This window comes from Cupressus sempervirens, chromosome 1, assembly GCF_028749045.1.
Source record: "Cupressus sempervirens isolate cs-2001-9-10 chromosome 1, ASM2874904v1, whole genome shotgun sequence".
Lineage (NCBI taxonomy): Eukaryota > Viridiplantae > Streptophyta > Pinopsida > Cupressales > Cupressaceae > Cupressus > Cupressus sempervirens.
In genome coordinates, this window is record NC_143118.1 from 173,000,205 (window position 1) to 173,026,813 (window position 26,609).

At 33.7% G+C, this 26,609-nt stretch overlaps 1 protein-coding gene across 2 annotated transcripts in view; it reads left to right on the top strand.

The window, feature by feature from the left end:
• LOC149576689 (PGR5-like A protein) overlaps positions 1 to 23,782 on the top strand; it is a 102,103-nt gene extending 78,321 nt beyond the window's left edge. For both annotated transcript variants that reach the window (XM_089819189.1, XM_089819197.1), the window contains exons 5-7: positions 22,857 to 22,930; positions 23,120 to 23,218; positions 23,365 to 23,782. In XM_089819189.1, the coding sequence (XP_089675315.1) occupies positions 22,857 to 22,930; positions 23,120 to 23,218; positions 23,365 to 23,472 (281 nt within the window). In that variant the 3' untranslated portion in view covers positions 23,473 to 23,782. The remainder of the gene's footprint in view (positions 1 to 22,856; positions 22,931 to 23,119; positions 23,219 to 23,364) is intronic.
• Positions 23,783 to 26,609: the final 2,827 nt, after the last annotated feature.

The window sequence follows — 26,609 nt, forward strand, 5'->3', positions numbered from 1 at the left end:
CAGTGAGGAAGAAAATTGACAATCAACAACATAGAGGCATTCTTGAAGGGCAAGGTCTCATTTAGGAGAATTTTCTTGGTACTAAAAACTTATTTATAATGCTTAACAAAATCTTTAAGAATACTTCGCAATTTTTTGAGCACACTTTTGATCATCCTTGATCTATTTGAGGCCATGAGATGTCAGATGAACTTTAAGGGGTTGGAAAAACTTCTGGAGGCATTATCGCCCACTTAAAGCCATTGAAGTTCAGCCTATGAGAACCTCTGGATTATCTACAACCTAATTTTGTTGTCTTAGTTGTGTCACCTTCAGTTGCAATCATGAACAATCCTCAAATATGGAGAGATGATGCTAGGAAGTGCACACGACTTTTCGTTGAGATTACTTTGTGTAGTCAAGGGCTTGCATATCAGTCTTAGATTTCAAGACCTTTCTATGACGTGAGGATATTTCAATGAACATGTAGAGGTCCTTATTTCCTTTGAACATTTCCTATGACACATTTGGCATTGGGTGTTTTCAAGACCAGTGGATCATTGCCTATAAACCTTCATTATCTTTGAAATTTGACCCAGAGTACCAATTTGTGGCCCATGGAGTGCAAATTCAAATAGGTATCAAAAGATTTTATTCATTTTGAAGTGCCTTTGCTCATTCCTTGGCAACATGAAACATCACAGTAATGGATAATTTCAAATATTTACAAATTTTGCTAGAAATATTGCTTTAATGGATGACTTTTTCTCCTTGTCTCAGTGCTGGTGGGCATAATTGGAGCTTGATGGTGAATCATTAAATTCTTGGCACAATCCCCTTCATGGGATAACCAATGCCCTTGTGTGGATATTACATTTAATGGCAGATTTTTTGACTCTATAGGAGACCACATGGTTCGTTCTTATCTTTCAAATGGATGCCTAGATGTTATCGTTTCAAATTTCCTCCCTTTGAAAGTTTCTTTGGCAATGATATAAGATGAATGAAGAACCATCATCCTTATTTGACCTTGCTACAAACTCTCAAATTCTCGAGTACATCCTTTGATGAGGGGATTTGTTGTTTCTTTGTTGTGTTGGTGTTGTACTCTATGCATAGACAACATCATCGAGGTCTTGTCTCCCCACAAATGCCCCTGACTTTGTGTAGAAGCCATCTCGCTGCTACCATGGCATAGAGTCAATGCAAGCTAACAAGACAAGTCTCAAGCAAGGTCTTTGATACTGGGATGCACCTACGTGGTTGGAGATGAGTCTCCATGCAACTATGATATAAACCTATACTAACACTATGTTAACTATTTTATTTTTGAATAATTTCATAAGTTTTAGTTGTGGTTTTAAACTTAGATTCTTTATGCAATTTCTACATAAAGTATTTTAATAATAATTTTAAATATTTTTTCTTCAAATAACTAATGTTAGTCTAATGTTGAAAAAATAAAAGTAAGCTATTATTAATTTTATATTTTTTCAAAATAGAGAACTAAAGAAAATTTACTCAAGAGATATATGTTTATTACCTTATTCTATTCATGTATATTGAAAATTTGAGGAATATGTGATTTAATTAGACATATCATTCAACAATTAAACCCTAGTCAAAATGATTAAGTACTCAATTAGTAATAGGATTAGAATCTAATAGTAAACAAGTTTTAGTCAATATGATTTAGTACTAAATAAATTTATACTTTCCTTTGTGCATAGTGTTGATGTGTTTTATATGTGCACACAACATAGACAAAATCCACTATAATTTTCTCTCCTAAAATATATCTAAATCTTGAGACAGAATTTTACTATCGGAAGGCTTTGACAGTAAGGTCATCGTGCACTAGTTTTCACTTAAAGTTCATTATAGGTTGTTTTCATGAGGGACTTGCATACTTGTTCACACTCTTTGGAGTCTAGGATGAGAGGATTTAAATAATCATGAGTTTTTTAAAGATTTATAGAAATTGCAAATAACTTTTATTAATTCTTCTAAAACTTGGCCAACAAATTTAAAGAAATGAAAAAGACAAGAAAAGGGAAAGGATAAGAAATTCCAATTTCTTAGTGATTTCATCTGAATACACCTCAAACCATTCTATCTATTGTTAGAATTATTCATAGTTACACATAAACTGCACAAATCTTTAGATGGAAAATCAAAATTCAAAAAGGGATCAAAATCCACCCAAATATTTGCATAACACTTTGATATTTCCAAAAAATTGACAAGCAATTAAGCCCCTGATGATTTACAATGCATATGACCTTAATTGGTATCAATTTCAGAATCCTTACAAGTATAGACAATCAATTCATTGGTCTATTGAGAGGAAACCATGATAGTTCTTCAATTATTTGCCCCACTATTATAAAAAATTTCTAGTCCCCTTCCAAATCTAACAATGGCCCTTTTATAAACAAAAAGGTGCCGAAATTATATGGTTGATGGTGAAGACTACATCAAGACAATGAGTGGTCAAAACTCAAAAGTGCGAAAATATATTTAAAGGCATCAACATTTATGAACTTCGAATGATGAAATATCCTTTGTGAATCAACATCTTTTAACTCGAATAGAAACATAATCTCTTGAATGATTTGCACCCCTTTTTTTGATTGATAATAGGCTAGTGCCAAGATCAACATGGAGCCCAAGTAGACTCGAACCTTAGACCTCCTAGATGAGAGGTTTGCAACTTACTGTATATTGAAAAAATAGAGAAGCAATACTCAAGAAGAAAATAGACAAGAGAAGAAGAACTAGCGACTTTTTATTATTGAATAATGGAAACCTATTTATACAACTGAATGAACAACCTACATACCTAAGATATTGCAAAGCAGATTGACAACAAACTTTTAAGAGTTTGACAAGACACTAAGAGGATTTGATACCACAACAAGAGTAATGGACAAGTGGACTACTCTAGACAGCTAACTAGATTTAAGATAAAGATCTACAGTTAGTCATTTTTTCAAACTAGAACCTTGTGACACAACTACAATTAAACTAAAGTCTTGCTGCCAACAACTCAAATTTGAGTTGCCACATGTGCAGCTGGTTATTCATTATTTTAACACTCCCCCTTAAGGAATAACCAAATTTTGTTTGACCCCTAACATCAAATTAAATAAATAAATACTATTTATTTTCTTATAAGTGGGTTTTAAATATAATTTACTTTTAAAACTCTTTGTGAGGTATAACATATTATATATTTATTAGTGCAAGTGGAGTTACAAATTAATAAATATATAATTGTGATTTAGTTATATTTTAAGAGAAGTTATGAATATTTATGAGAGAAATTATAGATAATTAAAATTAAAATTTTAAGTTTGAGTTATCTCTAGTTGCATCATGAATTAAAGGAAAAGTAAATATTAATATTGGACTTAAATAGAAGTCAAATTAATATTTTAGAAATGAAATTGGTATTAATATTTAATCTATAATAGACATTTATGTTATTAATTAGATCATTTATGTTTTAAGATTATTTAAATTAATAACATGATAATATTGCATGATATTTTATATGCACAAAGAGCTTTGACATTTAAATACTTATTGATTTAAATAAGTATATTAACATAAAAATTTATAGTAAAATGTATACTCTTACTTTATTTCTAAGCACATCCTTATGACCTAAACTTAACAAGAGAAATTGATGAAAGTAAATCATGTGGCTGAAAACTATGTTTTCTTATATTCTATTTATAGTCTTGTGATGTTTATTTTCGTAATGGTTTTCTTTGTGGGTTGTTTAGTTGGCCAAGTTAGGATGTGCGCCAGAGGCATTTTTGAGATTTCTTTTATAATTATTTGATTGGATGTCATGATGTATTTTATGATTCCAATTGACATTTATTTTATGAGATATCTTTTGATGAGCATTTATGAGAACTTGTGTTTTGAGAACCAATGTTATTTTCGGGTTGCCTATTAAGGAACCGAATTCGTTCAATATTACTTTTGTGGTATGGAACACAAATGTGGTTTGTGAGTTTTGGGAAGGTAGTCTAGGTGCATGTCTATCAGAGTGACTTGCAATGGGGGTTGGGGCTCAAAATGGCTGCCAGGGTAACTCATTGTAAGTTGTGTAACAAATGATAATTTAGTAATTTAGAATATTTAGACACACATTAAAAAGATAAGTTAGAAATATTGCCTCGCCCATGCCTTGAGCGCTTGTATATGCTAAGGATGGGAATTAGATGATACCTAGTGAGAGGTATGAATAGTTTTCCTTGTCTTCATGAGAGGGTATTCTGGCTCCGCATGTGTCACGTTGAGGGTTCGAGGTCGAGAGTGGCTAATCCAGGGTAACTCAAGTAGTTTGACCATGTGATGACACTCCTTAGTATGTAACTTGAGTCTCCTTCATGGTTTTTTTAATATTTGCCTCTAGTGGTGTACTTGTGGGATATTACTTTTGATGGTGTACTTATTGTTGGATGTTCTTATTGTTGGTGGTTTACTTTTATTGATGACGGTTATCATTTGTTGATTATTGTTCTTGGACATGTGGCTTTTACTTAAAATGGATATCTTTCATTGACTTTATCGTGATTTAATACGGTATTGCATTTGGTATCTGGATGTTGATTTGGTGTGTGATGTTGGTATTGGAATGAGTGTCCTTTCGATTTTGATTATCTCTTCTTCTTGAGTAGTTTGTGTTACCTTTGAGGTAGTTTTGGCTATTAGGATGTTCATGGATGCAGTTGTACCATTATCATTCTTATTCTTATCTGGGAGACTTATATTCATTTGATGTATGTATGTTATCATGTATCTTGTATTCTAAAGTACTTGTATATATTCTCGCATACCCTGCGACATGTGTAGTGGATGTTATTCATTGGATGTATTTGTACTTATGCATTTGCTTATAAGATAATGTATCTGTTATTTCCTTATGATTCATGAACATGTACTGAAGACTTAAACTAATTATTATAAACTCCTTAAACGCGACTCAGCGTGAAGGATTGAGGAACGAAACCGGGTTTGTAATTTCTTGTGTACTTGATGTGTATGTGTATATTGCTTCAGCATTGTTATTTGATATTATTTAAACAAAAAAAAAAAAATAGTTCAGTAAACATTGTAACATGTTAGGTTTATTTCTCTTGGGTTCCCGAGCAGGGTGTTACATGTGCTGCCTAGTGTTCCGATGATTTGGACCTTTAAAATACAATTGGCAAAATATTTTAATTAGAATCTAAGTATTTGAATAGTTTTCAACATTGAGTTCATGTGATATATGAAGGGGCCTCGAGCATCCACTTCACTATCATTCTTAATGATACACCTACCCTCTGTGGCAGATTCTTTTCTCTTGTACTCAATTAAGCCAATTAATCTTTTATTAATGCATTTGGTCCATAGCTCTATCCATTATGTCTTCATTAAAATTAGATAATTGAGCATCAAGGATAGTGTTGAACACCTTTTGAAACTCTACCTTACAAGGCCTCATCATCCTCAATGTTGTTAGGATCACAAAAAGGACCTATAATCTTTTCAATGATGGTTAAGTCTTTAAATTTTAAATCTATAACCTTTTACTTGAGCTTGTGCATTTTATCAATACTTTCTTTGACCAATTGCTTTTGAAATCTTAGTTGTCCAATCCATAGTTTGTATACTCGCTAAGAACTTGACAAAACTCACCAAAATTACAATTCTTTTGGCAGGTTGAGACGAGTGGACCAATTTTTTGAGCTGAGTCTATATTGAGAACTCTTTGAGTCTCAAGTGTGGACTCCCAAGCCCCAAGCTCAAGCTCTCAACTTGTAGAGAAATGTACCTAGGCAAAGTTTCAAGTCAAAAAAATATTTTTTTGATTTTTTGGAGAGTTTGAGGAGCACATGACATATAATATTTGAACTATGATAAATGGATCGTCAAATTAGGTTTTTGTTGTTGTCTAAATGCATTAAGTTTTTTTGTGTAATTGGGAGTCTTTGCCCAAAATATGGTTAAATACATGTCCTTATTTTAGATATGGTCTCACTTTTCAATACATTTTCTTTGAAGAATACGTTACCAATAAATTTTTCAATGGCCAACAATCTTTCCAACTGTATTTCATTTTGCTCAAATCATTTTGCACAATTTTCTTGAATAAATTTATTTTCCTTGTGCAGTGTTTTGTTCCATCTCTTGACACCAATAATGAGAGTCTCCCCTCCCTTTGATTCCACCTTCATCCAATTTTCTGCTATATTTTGATACATTTCAATATCTCATCTTGAGATAGGATGATATGATTGTGAGAAATTGTAACACAATTTGGATTGGACTTATTGGTTGCTTAAGGTATTGCAAAATCTCGTTGACTTGCCTTTTTAGTTCTTGTTTCTTGTTCTCATCTTTCTCCATTCAAGCTCTTTCTATATCAATGTTGCCCTTTTACTCCACAATATGTTGCTTTATTGTAGAATGTCGAAGGTTGATTGTCAGTGTCTAATCATCAAGGCAACAATTTTATAGGGGTGACCCAATTTTTCTAGTTGTGAATAATTGGGGCGTTTCCACCAACCTACCTTGGAAAGGGCCTTGGCTATTTTGTCCTTTTACATAACATGCATTGCAATTTGGGCAATTTTAGACCTAGTTGCATCCCATGTGTTGGAAGATAGTACCCTAGCTTTCTTTTTAGTTGAAAGAATGTTAAAAGAGTAAACCACTTTTCCTCTCAACATTGAAGTCCTGTGGTGCCCTTTCCTTATCAAATGAAGCTACTATGGTGTACTATCAAAAATTAAATGAAAAGCTAGGGTACTATCTTCCATTGCAAAGGATACTATCGAATGCTAAATAGAGTCAATCATAGTGAATAAATTAGTAAACCATGCTTTACTTTGTTTAACATTCTTTCGACTAGGGTTTCTTATATTTTGATAGTTAAGACTACTGTAAATTTTTACAAACTGATTTACTTTGAACTATTCATAAGATGAGATTCAAGTTCAAATATAAAAAAATCATTAAATACAAGGTTGCACAGGTACGCTCACCCAAACCCGTGGTATGCGTATCCCATATTGGGTATGTACCCTGCAACCAGAAACACCACGTCAGCTCGCAATTTTTTTTCCCTCATGCAAAATGTTAAAAAAAAGTGCCACGTAGATTACTACGTCTAATTTTTGTTTCACTTTTTCATTTGCATACCAGCTTTCTGTTTATCATGGTTAATTCAATATGTAATAATTACAAAGTAATTGGTAAAATAAATGCTTGTTATTAATAGTGACCAATCGATCAATATATACAAATGAATAAATGATGTTTCTTATGAAATGATCATAAAGAATAGAAACATTTTATTCTAGCTAACAGTTAAGTAACAACTAACTAAATATTAGAACCATTCTAGTATTTACAATAGATTACAAATAGATAACTATTAAATAATAATAGAAGCTAATTATTATCGTAATAGTAATCTGTTTGAACTTTGAAACTTTGATACAATATTGATCAGCAGTAGACTACTAACATTTTTCTGATTTTCACTGTTCAAGTGAGAAATAGAAGTTTATTATTTGCAATATGTCGTTATAAGATTTATGACCTTCGTGTTCATATTCTAAGTTTGCCTTCTTTGTTATCCATCTAAAGTTTAAATATTCAGCATATGTATTATGACTCATGACTCATATTTTCAGATTTTCTACTAAATATCAAAATTATATTTAAAAACAAATTTCGGCACACCAAAGTACCCCCATCCCCTCTTTTTAAAAAATAGTCGTATCCTTACCCAAAGTACCCAAGTACCCCCGCACCTATGCAACCTTGGTTAAATGTCTATCTATTTTGCTCTAGGTTCTATGGGATACATATGTACGATTTTCCAAAAGGATCAAATGTTTTAAGCTTTGTAAGAAATTTTTACTATCGTTTGTTATCATTCTTCCTTGGAGTTAGCGGTGAACATCAGCAACTTATGAATTGAGGAGCTTAAGGGGCTTTCTAATGTCTGGTTCATAAGGCACAACACTTGGTGAAGGTTTTGCAAATGGGGTTGCAAGCTTTGGGTTTAACCATGGAGGAAACTCCATAGTTAAGCGTGCTCAAGCTGGAGTAGTACTAGGATGGGTGACCTCCTGAGAAGTCCTAGTGCTTCACCCTTGTGAGCATCACCTAGATCCAATGAGTCCTAAGGGTTCCATTTATTCTCATGAGAGATGGATTCATGTTGAATCACTACTCATGAAACATGGGTCAATGAGCTTGACTCAAAAATCACATAGTTAAATCCTGATAGCAATATCAGAATTTGACTTGCTGTGGAAATTATCTCCTAGTTATCAATCAGCAACTTCTTTGACATCTTTGCACAATGAATGCTTGGAAAATTAGAATTGCTTGAGATTTTTCTTTCCGCACTTTGATCGCTTTTGTTGAGGAAATAAAGTGGTAAGAAATGCTTTAAAGTATTGAAAATCCATAAAAGTAGGATGCATTCAATGTCAAAATTGTTAGGTGAGCATTATCAATTAATGCAGTGTCAGGAATATTGTTTTGCAAGAATTGTGTTGGTACTGCACCTTTTCCTTTCAATGTTCAAAATATCACATTTGGTTGGCTACTGACCTCCCTCACACGGTTTTGTTTATACATTGTAATATTCATGTGCAGGAATTTTGAAATGAATTGGTGGCTTGATTCATATTTAAAAATCTAGTTCAGATGGGCATAATTTCTCCACAAATGTGGAATTTCTTCTTATCATTTGGTGGGGGAAAATCTTAGTGAACCCACAATATTTGTGGTTTAAGATTTGCTTCAGATGAATAACACCAATGCTGACATCATCTTAGAAAAATAACATCGTCATAATGCCATCATGAGTCAAGGATTAGGGTCAAATGGGTGATATCATCATGAAGCGATATCAATGATTCTTTGCTGAGGGTGGATGGTGTCATGGTGACTTTATGTACAACATGTGGATGGTTTCAAGTGAATTGGATCTTTGGACAAATATTCATTGGGCAGGTTCAAACAAGTTTCCTTCTTCCATAGGATTAAATTGGCTATATAATAATCCATTTTGGGAAACCTTGCTGAAATGGAACATCAATGTTAGCAGTTACAGTCCAGAAGAAGTTTAAATTTTTGTTAAGAAATTAAATGCAATGTATGGATTCTGGACTGCCGGGAAGCTTAAGTGCACCGAAACTTAACTACTATGAATGCATGTAACTTACTTGCAAACTGGTTTTCCACAAAAAGGTTGTCTATGGGAATTTTTAACTCACCCGATCATGTAGGAAAAGGTCATGATTTTGGGCCAGTTAGGAAGGTAAAATCCACAAGCAAATAACTTGATTGTTTCAAGGAATTTTGACAAGCTTTCAAAAGAATGTGGTTTATTTTTTAGTTCTCTTTCTGCCTATTATGAAATTTTAGGCCATTGAGATGACTGAACTTTGAAAATTTTATAGGACCTTGGGGAATGTACCAGTACAGCAAGGCGGGCTAAAATCTAAGCTAAAAAGTAGGTTCTTTGTTTGCTAAAAGCCAAATGTTGCATGCTCGTTGAAAAGGCACAATAGGTAGCAGTTGCAGAGGAATTGTTTGGGAAAAAGGTGTTGATTTTCTTGGAGGATGTAAATGTACTAACACTATTTGTAATTTCTGCGTTTTCCAAATTACATTCTCAATGCATATGTATATGACATTTAAGAGATATATCTCCATAGAGACATGCCCCTTAACTCTCATTAGTTATCAATAACATTTGTTTATTATGATTAAGAATGTGATAATAACTTTCATATATATAAATAAGTTTTATCCTATAGAAGCTACAAAACATTAACACTCCCTCTTAGCTAGGGAGGATAAACACAAGACAGATATTACACCATTGGTAATATAAGGAAGTGACAAATTTTAAGGACATCTTTGAATCAAAAGATCTTAACCATTTTGATATCACATTTGATATCAAGGGTATTGGTCTCCCCAAATATCGATATTCACCAAGTACTTAAAATAAGGTTTGAAATCACATCTGATATCACGAGTATTGGTCTCCTAGAATATCGACATTTGATATTCACCAAGTACTCAAAAAGTTTTGATATCATGTTTGATATCATGAGTATTGGTCTCCCAGAATATATGATATTCACCAATTACTCAAAAAATTTGATATCAAATCTGATATCATGAGTATTGGTCTCCTAGAATACATGATATTCACCAATTATTCAAAAATATTTGATATTACATCTAATATCATGAGTATTCGTTTCCCAAAAAATGAATGATATTCACCAAATACTCTTTGAGTAATGGCCTTCCAGAATGTTGAGATACAAGATATTCACCAAGTATTGTGAGTAATGGCCTTCCAGAACATCAAGTCACATGATATTCACCAAGTACTCTATATAATGGCCCTTCAGAACATCAATTTGCATAACATTCACCATGTACTTAAAAAACATCAATTTGCATAACATTCACCACGAACTCCAAAAAAAACGTTTATAAGGTATGTGCACATGCATTCTCATAATGCTTACCATATAAACATCCACCATGCAAAGTATAGTCTATCATGATCTGCATAGACATTGTAAGATATCCATCATAATAGAAAATCAAGTTATTGTAAGATAGCCACCTTTCAATAACTTTTGCAAATACAAGTGACATCATTTGGAAGTTGTCATTTCCTCATGATGTACACAAGGGGTAGGCCCATTAAAATCACATAGTCATCATGTATATCCATGAATCACAGTCTTCTTGATTGCTACAATTTGTTGATCATAGGAGAATCCATCTCAACATGGTTTACTTGTGATTCTGATGTGATCAAAATCTTCAAGGATCAATTGAAGCTTATCCTATATCTGCTCCTTCAGACGGATGTGTCAGACTCCCTTTGAATCTAATATCAGTCCCCCTTCCCCTACAATAAGAATCTTAGAGGAAAATATGAAGTCACATAGCTCTTATAGTACATATTCGAAATATAAATAAGAGAGGGACCTATATTTCCAACATATTATTTTCTAAGATGATAAATATCTCAATTTATATTCACTTATATTTATAAGAAATTATTTAGAATATATATATATATATATATATATTATCCTTTTAAAATTATGTATGAACATTTACATCTCTATGTAAGTTAACATAAATTTATACAAAAATGAAATAATTCATGAACTTACCTCTTATATCCTTTTATGTGAATTATATCTCTCTTCCTTCCAAAATGTAAATTGCATATATTTTCTTCTTTTAATGTAAGGGATCTTCTTACTATTGTTTTACCCCTTTCACCTTTTACTCTTTGATGGATACAAAGCAATAGTCTTGCATTCAAATAATCTTTGTGCTTCTATTGAACAATGGAAGAATACTTTATCAATCCTGAAGAGTTGATTGTACCCATTTCATTGTATATTAGGACTCTTTTCTGATATTCCAAGTTACAAAAGAAAAAATCACTTGTTAATACTGTCGGTGGATATATATATCTGAACAAAGAGACATGTGGTTATATCCCAACAGAAACGTCCCTTCAAAATAAGAAACTAATCGGCTATGTTAGCTGAATTATATACTATGACAATTTAATATATGTGATTTTTCTGTTGACAATTAACTTATCGATCGTGGCAGTAACGAATCAAGGCATGAACATGATATAACCAATCGGATGTTGGTGGTGCACATCCAAACTGATCCTTGCTTGTCTTGATACCAAATACACTAGATACGTTGGGCATTCGAAGCTAGGAGACTCCTGATGGCATTTGACATTAATCATTTAATCAGTGCACTTCATCATTGGCCGGCTTTCCAAAACTCCTGATGGCACTTCTCTAGCATTTGATAATATATCAACCATATTATGTGTTGCATTATTTAAAACATTTTCAGCTTATGTGGTTGTTTATAATTGCGTTTAATCAATTGTTTTGAATCCTTGTCCACCATGAATAAGGGTTTAAAGGTTGCTTGCAAGTGGAGAATTTCCACAACAATCGGGCAACGACGGTGGATGAACGACTCCGCTGGTGGAATCACCATAGAAAGTAACAGCTATAGCGTGGGGGTGCATACATGTGGTCAAAGAAAAGTAAACAATGTCTTTTACATTTTGCAAGGATGAAGACTATCATTGATAGATATTGCTTGATGTTTGACTTGAGATTTTTCAAGCCTGCTGCTTAGTTGGTACAGTCAAAGATTGCACAAGAAATTCACGTGGCTACATCATATACAGGTGTACTGTGTTTTGTCATACTTCTTACAGGTTATGTGTCTTTGGGTCCAGTTGGCAATGGCTTCTAACAATACTTCTGTGCCCCTTCTTATCAATGCCAGTCTCTTTTTGTTTCTTATTGCTGTCAGTTTCTTTTCTGGCTTTTGGTAATTATATTTTATTTTATCCTCTCCTGTACATTGTTGTCCGTCCAGGCTGTTAAGATTTGTCAGATTGTAATGTTCATTTTCTTTCAATGGTCTTATTTGTCGCCTGTCTTTTCTTTTATCTCTGTTCATCTCACTGGTATGTAGTGAATCCTCCAATCTCCATTCAGTCCTTTCCTTCATTGTCGAGGATTGTTCTGTTTGCATTCAACAAAGTTGCAATATAGTAGATCTACCTTCAAGCTGTGTAAGTTTTATAAAAGGATCATGGCTCTGATACCATGTGGATTTTCCTGGAGGATGTAAATGTACTAACACTGTTTGTAATTTCTGTGTTTTCCTAATTACAGTCTCAATGCATATGTATATGACATTTAAGAGGCATGTCTCCATTAGTTATCAATAATATTTGTTTACTATGATTAAGAATGTGATAATAACTTTATATTAGAATAGAATAAAAACTGATTACATCAGGTTCATAATGAACTGTTCAGCATAAGCTACCATAATAACAAACTTTTAAGACTACCATATCACTACTAAGCATGGCTTACAGGGTAGTCAGCACATATGTTTCACTTTACAACAAATCAAAACAGTATCAAAGTTAGTCTGAATAACCAAAAAGTTTTACCAAGTGTTGAGCATAGTTCAAAAAAACGGCGGTATATCGCTATAATCGCGATATATCGCAGGTCAAACCAACTGCCGATTAAAACGCTGAAAATATCGGCGACGATTTTTTCCAAATAGCGTGGCATGGTTTTGCAGAAAATCTTGCGAGAAATCGCGATGTTGGCTTGTTGAATTCGTCGGCACTTGCGATGGAACCTGCAGGTTGCGAAGATTGCACCTGACGACATTGATTTTAAAAATACTATGGTGTATATTTTATACTGCATCTTTATGGCATTATAAATTAGGGTATTTAGATTTATTTTTTATATAGTTTTAATTATGAAAGTTATACCTTAATTTGTGGTGTTTAGTAATGAGTTTATAAATTGTGATAATATTGAAAAGTCTTCTTAAATTTTGTTTTACAAATTTATAGATTTATAATTAAATTCTTATTAAATTTATATTTGAATTATTATAAATTTATATTTAAATTATTATAAATTCATTTAGTAAAACTCTTATTCTTGTATAGCTAAATTTATAGAATAAATTTGACAAGGGTTTTTAACCAATAGACTTAAATATTTGTTTATACTTTATATTATCTAACACATAAATTTACACATATTTGAAAAATTAACATTAATAGATAATATATTTAGATAATAAATATTTGTATATAAAATTAAAATATATTTATTGCTTAAATTTAAAATGTAAATAATAACTAGCTAACATCAGGAGTCACAACTATGAGTATTAATTTGCTATATTCGTGTTGATATGTATTTAACTCTAAACTTTGATTATTATATAGTGAAATCTCGTATATGTTCTTCAAATTTGGTGTATCAAGTTTATTTTTAAAAAAATTATATTTTCAAATGTTCGATAAAAGTACCGATTTATTGCTGATTTTTTCGCCGGGTTTTTGCCGATTCCGAGTTTTTCAAAATATTTGGGCCGGCCGAGATATTGCCGATACCGAGTTTTTAAACTATGGTGTTGAGTAACATCTTACTGATAATCAAGAGCTGTATATATTACTGATTATCAAACTTAAACATGCTATTGATTAACATTCGGGCCCCATCCATCATTAGAATCTAGAGGTTGTAGAAAAGCATAATCAAACAACTCATCATTCCATCCTGCTAGAACAAAATCACTTGCTAGCTGAACCTTTTCACTAGTAGAAACTGGTGAAGCAGATTGTTGGGTGCTAGGGGAAATGTGCAGATCCTCCATCATTTTAACAATTTGTTTTATGTCATCCGGGTCCATCATATCCTTAAATTGATCAAAGTATTTGAAAGCCTTGATTTCATCTTTGTGAATAAGTAACATACCATCCCTGACTTGTGTCATAAATTGAACCATAGAGATTTCCAAAGAGAGTGAAACCTGTGACATAATGGAAAAATATGTGAGCTTACGAGTGAACTTAGTAAGTCCTCTATCCTTCTGCTGAAAAACCTCTTCGTTCCTCGCTTTCCAAAGGAACCACAAGATTTCACATGTAAGAGCAGATCAAAAAGAATTAAGCTTACAGTCAAAAGCTTCATCATATCTAGCTAAAATTTCACTCCATGAGAGATCTGGCTTTGAGTTCCATACAATAGGATTGCCCAAAAAAAATGACCATATCATAACAGAAAAATCACATTGAAAGAAAACATGCTCAAAAGACTCAACTGCATCACAAATTTTACAACAGCCAAAGGAAAGACCTAAAGACTCCAAGTTAGGTCCTAAAGCAAATTTTTTAAGCAACAAGAGCCATTTAAAACAAACTATTTTGGGTTCCACTTTAGCTTGCCACAAGTACTGAAAAAAGAAAGACCATTCAAAAAAGGGAGAACACAAATCCCATCCTTGCATCACCGTTTGAAAAATTACAGCATCAGAAACAAGCATAGAATATAACTGCTTAACTGATACTTCATTAAATACTGTTCCATCTTTCCACATCAGTTGTTTGAAAAAACTATCCGAGTCAATGGTTTTGGAGAAGTTACATGAACCAAGTGCCTTGCAAATTAAAGTATATGTTTTTTTTGAGTCTGTGGGATTCATATCTAGCTCTAAGATCATGCCAAGTACCCATCCGATTATCAATCACTAAGTCACTAATTAAATAGATTTCCATCACATTCTAGTGTTTTGCTGAGCAACTTTGTTTAAGTGCCAAAGGTTTTCCATTTAGGTATAGCCTCCACCAAATTGATCTATCGTGACAACAAAAGATGAAGAAGAGCCAACAACACCTCTAACTGGTAAGAGTATCCTTGAGTGGGTCCAAGCCTTCTAGAGAGTACTAAAAACATTAGAACCAAATACCCTAATCTTAAAATCTCCTAAAAGAAAATCACAAAATAGTATGTACATCCAGCTTTTGCTTTTGGGAACTATAGAGCATTGAATGTTGTTTCTGATCAGAACTTTCCAAGGTTCATTACCATAAATGGCTTTAAGAATCCATTTAGAGGCAAGAGGAGTAGCATACTTTTTTAGGTACTTCAAGCCCAATCCACCATATTGCTTGTGTTTACAACACCACTACCAATTCACATAGTGTCTCTTTTTATTTTCCATTCCATCAAACCACAGAAAATCTCTCAATTTTTTTTTCAATTTTATCCATTTGATGGTTAGTCATTAACCAAGTAGAAGCAAAGTAAAGATGATGTTATGCCAAAAGTTTTTGCACAACTTGTACCCATCCTGCCAAAAGACAAAAAGTAAGTCTGCCATTTCACATGTTTCTTTTGAATTTATCAAAGACCCACTCCCACATGGCTTTAGTAGAAGGATTAACAGCAAAAGGGATACCAAGGTATCTAACAATCTCATTAGGGCCTTTCCATTGCCAAGACATTGACTGAACCCAATTGGGAGGAGAATCAGACCAACTTAAAATTGAAGATTTATGAGCGATTTTGGCATCAGAGGCTAAGCAAAAAAAGTCAAGTCTATCCAAGGTGTTATGAAAATTAAGTTCCTCAAGTTCCAAAAACAAAGAAGCGTCATCAGCAAATTGAGAAATTAGAAGAGTATCATTGTTAGGAAGGAGGAGGCCTTTCACAAGAGGACCAAGGGAGGGCTCTCTAAGCACATAGAATAAAGCATCAACAACAATGACAAATAGGGTAGGGGCGATGGGACAACCTTGTCTAATTGATCTTCCTAGAGGAATAGAGTTGGAGAGATTGCCATTCACATCTATAACAGTAGAAGAATGCTTGAACAACACCTTAATCCATTTGCAAAAAAAACTCAGGAAATCCAAAAGCTTGTAGCATCCCAATAGCAAAAACCCATTCAATTCTATCATAGGCTTTTTCAAAATCAAGCAATACGATAGCAACATTCTACTTACTCTTCTTAGCCCAATGCATTGCTTCCCAACTAGTTATTAGATTTTTCAGTATATATCCTTTAATGAAAGTTGCTTGTGTAATTGAGATAAATCTATTGAGCATATTCTCAATTCTTTTAGCCAACAATATAGCAATAATCTTATAGGAGATGTTTAATAATGTTATTGGCCTCCAATTTTTAACTTCAGCTCTGTCACCAGCCTTTGGGATCAATTTGATCATGCCTTTATTAATGCTTTTGCCTAGGGATCCTCTAGAGTGCTAACAAATCACTAGAAATTCAATAAATATTAGTTTTATAGAACTCAGCAGGAAGACCATCACATCTTGGTGATTTATCATTGGCAAGAGAATTAATAGCCCATTTAACTTCATCCAAAGTAATAGGAGTGCTTAGTCTGTTACTATCTTCTTCAGACACTTTTCTGGGAATCAGTTGCAGACATTTATCAAGTGCCTCATAATCAGCATCCAACATTTTAGATGAAAAAAATTGAGAATAATATTCAAAGAAGGCTGACTGGATTAGTTCTGGATCCAATGATTTGTCAGCATTAACATTAAAGTGTTCAATGAACTCTCTTTTATTATTTACCTTAATAATGTTGACGAAATATTTAGACCCCCTATCACCTTCTAGATTCCATTTCAATTTGGATCTGGTTCTCTGCCCTTGAATCTTATAGTTTTGGATCTTCCTCAAAGAGTGTTTAGTCTTCACCAACTCAACTTTTGATTCCAAATCTTGAATTCTGATCTACAAATCTTTCTCAATCTTATTGAGTTTAGTCTGTGCCCTAGTTTCTTCAATATTTAAATCCATACTTTTTATTTACCAATAATCTGAAAATCTTTTGCTAGACATCAACTAATCCTTCCCACATTTCTCTTGGTAACACATCACCACTAACCAATTTAACAATGTCGGTGACTTGCCTGAGAGTACTAATAGTATCTTGATCTTTAAGGAGAGAGATTAAGTTTAAATGGCTTGTTAATCTTAACTCTAGAAACCGGAGTTTCACCTTGTAACCCAATCCTTGCAGAGATAGGAGAATGGTCAGAAAGAGAAGCAGGAGTAACTGTGATAGGTGAGTGGCCAAGATCAGAGAAAAAAAAAGGAGAGCAGAATTTGCATAAACTCTATCCAACCTACAGTAAACCCTTTGAGAACCTTTTTGATTATTGCACCAAGGATACCAAATATCTTGAAACCCTGATTTTCTATCCTCAAGAGGATCTAAAATATTAAATTTCCTTTTCAATTTGTTCCAAAAGAATAATTCATTACCTTTCCAACTGAAAGAGTTACTACCAACTTTATCCTCCCTATGCTCCACCATATTAAAATCACCAATAAAAATCCACTTGGTGTTAGGCAAGTTTTTTGAAGCCCATTCATACAATTCAGCTCGGTCTCTATAATCATTAGTTGTATAAAAGTTACACAATCCAAAGCTTTGACCATCTTTACAAAATACAATCCATAGAGTCCTATGACAAGGAGAGACACCTCTATTCACAATATAGTCCACCCAATTAGATCCCACAAGAATAGCAACTCCCCCCTTTCCCTTTTCATGGTTGGAGTAGAATGCAGTAGCATGATCCCAAAGCATTTTTAGAATAGTGTAAGCCTGAAATCCAACTACTTTAATTTCTTGTAAACAAACGGAATCTTTTGTTTTAAGATTACTGCACCATCTTCTGACAATGTACTTCCTATCATTCATCTCCAACCCTCTAACATTCCAGCTATGGATGTTGATCATGTTCATGATTTTTAGGGTTACACTTGCCATTGTTATACAATCTATTAAAATAATCAGTGATATCTCTCTGTTTACTTTTATAACCACTAGAGTTGGTTAATATTTTATTCTCATTGCCCTTTCTTTTCTTATTCCTTTTATTGGTGACATCAACAAAAGGGGGCTCGGTTTTATTCTTATCTAGAGAAATTTTCATCCTTGAAGACTTCGAGCCATTCAAGTGCATATTCTTATCAGTCAAAATGTGATTGGCATTCTTAACCAGCTCTTCTCTCTCAGCTAGAGAATTAAGAGCAAGTTGCTGAACATTAAGTTTGGTGGGGGTTTCTACTAGAGGGACAACAAGAACACTATCTTTAGGGCAAATAATAGATTTTAACCGGGTAGAACCACTTGGGATGATCTTAGAACTAGAAATGGGATCATAGGTAGGAGTTAGCTCAATGTCATACAAGGGATTGACAATAGTCTCAAATTCCTCTCCTAGAACATCATTAGAAATTTTATTAGTATCATCTTCCACAGGCTCCTCTATCCTCAGGATGCTTTCAGCCTTACTTGAGGAGGATGCCGAGGGATTCTCATTATTAGAACTAGAAACTTTATGAGCATTATTTTTTGAAATCTCAAAGCAGTTTGGGGTCTTAATAACTCTGGACAATCCTTTCTTGCATGTCCATTCCTTTTGTAGTGAAAACAAGCACCTAAATTACAAAGATGAGAGACTTTCCATGAAAACGCTTCAGCATCAATATTAAGAGAGATATTATTAGGGAATACAAGTCCAAGTTCGAGAGCAACCATAACCCTAGCATTTAAATGTGGGAGGGTGGTCTTAGATTGCTCAATTTGCAGAACCAAGCCAATAGGCTTCAAAAGCTGATGGATAAAGGGCCAAAATTCAACATTCAAATTTTCAACTTCACCCAATTCGATGAAGCCCTAGTAGACACTTCTTCTACATTCCTAGTCGACGACCATGGGAAGGCTCTGGAAAGAGATTTACCCACATTCCAAAACTTCTTATTAAGTATTCTTTCTTGCATACTACGAATCTTGACAAATACAAAAAAAAGCCCTCTTTGAACCATTGTATAGAAGGTCACATGAATCCCAAGTTTCTTACCCCAAACATTGACCACCCATTCATCAAAAAATTTCCAAGAGGGTAAGAACTCTTTATCTAAACATGCAAAGAATACTACAACATTTTTTAATCAAGATTGCTCTGATTTAATAACTCTTACCATATCCTCATTCGGCGAAAGAGAAAGGGTCTTCAGTTCATGGGGTGGGATCTTACCTTCCTCTTTTACTCCACCGACTCCAGAATCGGAATTGCCTCCATCCCCGAGTCTATCTCCATTGGTTGCGGCTCCGTCTCTGTCACTTCAAATTCCATCTGGAATGACCCTACAAATTTTACTAGAGAAGAAAGCAGTTAGCAGGCAAGAAGTTGAAGACTCTTCCACCATTGCGTTATATGACAATTTCTCTGAAACTTCCTTCTGCTAGACATTAGATTTATTATGTTCATTGGTGCAAACCTAATCAACTTTCATCATATCTCTAGACGCCTCTCCTCCACCATCGACCATGATTACCATCCCTTAGGGCCCGTTTGGACCGTGGATTTCAGCAGGAATTAGGATAGCGCACTCCTAAAACATGCGTATCCACTGTTTGGGCCTGCCAAATGCGAATGGGGATTAAAAAAAAAAAAGAATCCCGTATCCTCATTTGCCCCCTGAATTGAGGATACGGTCTTCCACCGAAATAGGTGGAATTCGAGGTATGCGCATTTTAATTCTTTTTTTGGGAAAGCGGGAAGTGCGATTATGTTCGTTTTCACTCCCTGTGTCGCATCCGCGAAACCTATTTGCCCGCGTGCTCATCTTTCGTTGTCGCCATTTTCACTCCTCAGCCCGTTCTCTTTTGTTGTCGCTGTTCTTGCTTGACGTTGTCGAAGTTTCAGTCTACCCACTGTGTGTGCTGCTTGACACTGCCGAGTGTCTTTTGTCTGCACCGATAGTGTTTCCTTCTGATGATTCTTTGAGGTATGCAAGAAAACCACCTAGGGTTTTTAACATTTGTGTGTATCTTGGAGTTCTTAGTTTTAATTTTGAAATTATTAGACTTTCTTTTCCAAAATTAACAATCTCAAGACAATGAAATATGAGAAATTATAAATAAAATGTATCTTATGTTGTGTCAAAAATATTTGAAAAATATAGATAAATATAAGATGTTCAACAATTCTTATATATTCTGACTCATTGTAAATATTATTTTGTTTAAATATTGCACAATATTTTTATATTTGTTTCTTAGTACTTAAATTGTTCTAGTTAAATTAAAGGATATTTTATATTTCACAAATGTTATATTATATTTATATCTATTTTTTTGAACCTTACATTTTATATATTTGTATTATTAGAAGCATAGTTGCGTTTTCTATTTTATATTAAATTTCACAATACAAAATTTAGATAAAGTCTGAGATTTCATTGGTTTTAGATTCTACAATTTTCTTCAAAATAATTAGTTATAATTATTAAAAATTAGTACTATTATTTATATTTAGCACTAAATTCACATATTATATAGACTGCAAAAAAATTGGTACTTTTGAATTTTACATATAAGTTAAAATTATCCATTTTAAATTAAATATTATCAACGCAAATTACATTATTTACACCTGGCAATATTTGTTGTGCAATGACAAGTACTACTTTTTTTGAGACATGAATTGTTAACACCTTTTGGTAAGTATTTTCCACAATTTTGATGACAATAAATATATTAAATGGCTTTAAAATCATATGATATGTAATCACATTAAAATGATGTATTAAAAATATATTTCATTCATCTTTAAAAAAATAACTTGTTCATGTGGGTATTCCAATTCCAATTCGTAAATGTGCAACCAAATGGAGGAAATGTGTATTCTTATATTGAATTCTTGGTGAACCAAACAGGCCCAAATTGAATTCCCAAAACCGAAATCTGGATTTCAAGTTCCCGAATCCCAAATCAAGGATTCCGGATGCCAATTCTAAAATCATATTCCTCCAACCAAACGGGCCCTTAATTCCTCATGAGTGATCTAGGGTGGGAAAATGATGGCAGGATGGGGTAAGAATTAGCAATCACAAACATGGAATCCCAAACGTCACCCAAAAAAACATGAAAGATACTTAGTAAAGAACACCCGCAATGAAGAAACAAGAGCCAAAAACAAGAAAAGCAATGAAAACCAGGGCACAAAAGAAGAAAAAGTTGCAAAGAACATGTCGTAGTAGGGTATGGAAGCCAAGGCACATAAGTGTCTGGCTGGTGTACGAGTTGCAGAGCTCGTTTTTGAGAATTCCTTTTCACCTAGTCGATAATAACTTATATATATATAAGTTTGATCCGATAGAAGCTACAAAACATTAACAAAGGGGTCCTAGAAAGAGCTAGCAAAACCAAAATGTGGGTGCCCCTATCCTGAAAATTTTACGGGGATGCAGGGATGGGACAGGACGGGATAGGATGGGGCTTTTACATTTTGACAAAAGAAAATATTTGAATATTTGAAAATTTCCGTAAATTTTAATTTCAAATATAGAAAATACACTGCCCTTAGTCTTTGTCTCTTTGTGAGTGTGCAGGACTTAATATCAATATTTGAATTTTTCTATATTTTGATAGATGTCCCCTAAAAAATGACCATCACATGCGCCATCCCAGAAACATGTCCCTTGTTCTCACTCTACCCTTTCCCCGAATCATGGGATAACATAGCCAAATTGTTTTCACCGAACATGGAGTCTTCTATTCTGCTGAGGGTTAAATCATATTATATTCCTCAGATCATAGCCATAAGTAAAATTTCTCCATAAAATGATTTAAGTTCTAAGAGCACGTTTTCATAAACAAATAAACTATTCTGAACTAGATGACTGGGAAATGAATGAAATGTAATATCCTGATTTACTGTTTTCATCACCTGGTTATAGACATGGTAGAGTTGATAGTGAGCAAAAACTTATGCATCGACATTTCAAGATTCGGCACTTAAATGAGTATAATAACATTAAATTATATAATTGACCTAAGATTGTAAGGGTAACCCTATGCATGTTGCTCCTGCTTCAATTGTATTGGAAGGAAACTGCTTCTCGAAATGGTGGTGTTCAGGTTAATCAAAACAAGAGAAATGAGCTGACAATTCCGAATTTGATAATTTGTGGTGTTTCTTTTTGCTTCAATAAATACTGTTTGTGCTCCTTAGGTTGTTCTAAAATGTGCAGAAATTCAATATGCTTTCGCTTATACATTGAAGAGAAACTTCCATGCATTTGTTGTAGTAAATGATGTAATGATCATTGTACTCATATGTAAATGAACCTCTTCTTAGAACAATGAAGGGCAGAGGTGTGTGGATTAGATCTGTTTGTAAATGCATACTTATTTGTTTTTCTTTAACTCGTTCTATCATGTAAAAGAAAAGGTTAGATTCATTGGAAGATTTAATGTAACCTTTTCATCTAACTAAAAAATCTGTTGGTTAGATTGTATCTGGGGATTGTAATAGTAATTACTAATTACTTTTAGATGTCAACTTAAAATGACTGACATTTCTGTATGTTCCATTTACTAGTTAGAGCGCTGCAACGCCTCTGGAGGAATGACTTGGTGGCACTGAAGGGTTCATGTCCTGGCTGCGGAGAAGAGGTGCAAAGCCTTGCCTCGATATTTGTTTGTTTGGAAGTTCTTTTTCCATTGTCATCTCAAGTATCAAACTTCCAAGTCCAAATCCATATTAGAAATTATCTTTTACTGCATTGGTATTGCGACTCCTGTTGGATCATTTTTCACGACTTAGTGAATTATTGTGTGAGATGATTTAACTTCGAGATGCAGGTATTTGCATTTGTCAGGGCAGATGAGTCTGTGCGTCCTAGACATAAAACAGAATGCCATGTCTGCGAACGCCCTCTTGTTTTCCATGCAAAGGTGGAGGTGAGCTGCTCATAGGCATTAGCATTTGCACCTGTTCCAGTTGTAATGATGGCCATGCTTTTAATTAAGTTGTTGTTTGTTGATCTTTTCAAGGATTTAAATATGGGAATTTTTGCCATGGTAATGGATAGTTATCTTTATTGCAGAATTCAATGTCAAATCCTGGCAGTCGATGGGTACATGGACGTGTCTACCTGGTTGCACGACTCAAAGATTTGAGTCCTCAAAGCTCTCGACAAAGGTTAACTGATTAGAGCTCCATAACCTTGGTCGCAATTGATTGATCAGGCTTACTTGGTTCACTTCACTGTTGTGAAGTTTTCCAACAAATGTTGAAAAATATTTATCAATGCATCACTAGGTCTAGTTTCACTTGAGAACTAAACAAATTTAATTTAGAGGGGGAGCTTGCTTCTGGAGTATATAATGGGATCCATCTTAACAACATAGCTAGCTTAAAGATGAGCTGTAAACATTCTTTCAAGAATGGAAAATTTAATTTAAACTTAATGTAAACAATTGTTCACATTTCAAGAAAGCATGATTACAGTTATTTTGTTTGCACACACAGTTTTTATCATCAAGCATCTAGTGCCTTAATTGGAGATGAGCATTGAAGACATCCAGAAAATGAGATTTGTGCTAGCTTTATCTTTAGAATGCTTAACAAGTAAGGCTTTGTGGGGTGAGATCTGGTAATGAAATTATATTGCACAAGGAATGCTCGTTTGTCGATTTGACAATCAAGTCATACATGACACTTATTTTCTTCTGACGAGTGTACAGTGGAGCAAAATACTAGGCTCTCAATGGTTGGTCATTTTTAATAGATGTGACAAATTCAGTAAATTAAATAAAGACGACTTGCCCTTGTGACACCCCTAATATTGTGAACGAAAGAACTCATTTGGATGGTTGCATATGGCACAACAAAATTTGAACTTTGGATTTATGGACGAACGTTATGACTAATGAGAGTTTCATCAAATAGGAGCACAAACCATGCAAGGAAGCACCCACATGAGTCTCTACTATTTGCTTTCAGATTAAGGAGAAAAAATGTTTTAAAAGACAGTCCACAAGTAATGTGCAACATTATAGTTTGCAAAATGAATAGGTGATCCAACTGAAGTACAAAGATAAAATGTTAAGGCAATCATAAAACTTTTTGCATTTAATGCCAGTAAGCAAGGCAGGTCATGAATTCCATTGCATCTTTTTATATTGGGCAGCCAATTTTTAAAGGTAAGACAATGAGACATCAATGTATATCAAACCTTCTTGCTTTCTCCATTTTTTGTAAGCATTCCGAAATCTGTTAAAATCAAGAGCCAGTTTGTTGAATATAATGTTATGAAAAGGCAGAGTGATTTTGTAATTGCATCAGTCAAATGATCAAGATTCGAGAATCATTATTACAATTACAAGGATAGAGAAGCATCTTGAAGACCTGCTTTCGTTTGCATGACAAACACATTTTTCTAATGAGTAGTATCACTGATTATATTGTTGACATCTTAGAAAACACAAACATTTCGATATGGCTGGTTTGCTTTTGCTACTGTTTCCAGCACCTCCTTGTGTAGTCGGATTAACTCGTTGATCTGTTCTATCTTTATTTATTAACGAATTTCCCTTTTGTAAGAATGACCACCTCTGTATCAAGCAGGACTCCTCATTCTGACCATCGTTGCCTAGGCTAATTTAATTAAAGCAACAGTAAAGCAAAAATCATCTGACATTAAATGATGGGAGTTGGGACTGATAAATTAGATTAATTGCAACAGCTATTTTAGGAAATGTAAATGCAATTAATGAGGGTAAGAAATAAAGTTGTAACAAATGAGGGTATTCAGCTCTATAATTGAAGAAAGATCAATCCAAATGAAGATTTTAGAATTTATGGTATCTTGAGATTAGAAACAGGATATGATAGTTAGTTATTTGTTTACAGAATAATCTGTATACCCTATCTAGCGGGAAGTCCAGGGATCTAGGTCAAGTCCAGAGTTGGCAAAAATGTCTTGTAGTTGAGGATTCGATAATTTGTAGAATTTTGTTTTTTTTGGTTCTATCCAATTCATTTCTATTTGTTTGTCTGTCAGACCTGGAATTTGACGTCACATGATTTTTATGTGATGGTTTGGTGGTCATTTTATTATTTGATGGTTTGGTCATTTGAATGGATGTCATTTTTGTTGGGTGTATAAGTGAAGCCTAACAGTCTTCCATTTATTATTCACAATTTATTATTGTTTTCCCTCCAATTGTTTGTCTCTTCAGTTCTCTTGACACTGTATGTGTGTATTGGAGGTTCATTATTTTATATTGTATTTGAAGAGCTGAAACTATAGCTGTGACGTAAAGTTCAGTCTTTAACATTAATAAGAGATCTTCCCTGCACTGTGCATGTAGCCACAATTTGTGGTGAACCACGATAAAATCGTGTGTTTGATTTTTTCCTCTTTATTGCTGTTATGTTCTTTCTCAGTTTGCACTTTCAGCGAATTCCACAATTGGTATCAGAGCTTGGCATAGTCGTTTGAATCGATTTCGGTGTTTGAAAATTCGGAGTAATAGAAGATTTACAAGTGTAAAAATTTCCAAGACAGAATTTCAGTTTGTGGAAAGTTTAGATGTGTTCGTTGCTAGTCAAGCAAGACTAGGCAGTAGCAATTGATGGAAAAGTAAAGAAATCGGCTGCAATGAAGGATGAAGACTGGGATAAAACTGATAAGAAGACAAAGGCGACAATCTTTTTTTTTAATTTTTTTTATCACAAAATGTTTTATTCAATGTTCACAATAAATCTACGACCAAGGAAGTTTGGGATAAACTTCAAAGTATGTACGAAACGACCTCAGTTGCAAACAAAATATTCATTATGAAGAAGCTCTACAAGCTGAAAATGAAGGATGAGACTGTGATGTCAAATCATATAAATGATTTGAACTAGTGTTATGGGACTCAAACTCGCCTCTGACTTGAAAAGTCAAAATTCGACTCGAAGTTGGACTCGGCGACCGGACTTGGAAAATTGAAAAACCCATGAAATTCAAAGATTTTAAGATTTTTTTATGCATCTTTTAGCCAATTAACATCAAATACATAATAATTGAGATAAATAGAAGTTACTTAATACACACAATTTTGCATAGATCACAGAAGTATAAAAGCGAATTTTTGAAGGAAAAAGGTGAATAACACAATATAAATTATAAATTATAAAATAATAAACATAGTGTCACTCCAGTGTCAAAGACTCATGTCTACAATATTCATGGATTACAAAATCCATGGTATCAAATTCAAAAGTTCAAAACATATATCAAAATAACAACTAGAAGACTAAGGCTCATAGTAGGCTATGTCCTCCTATGAGTGCGCCTAA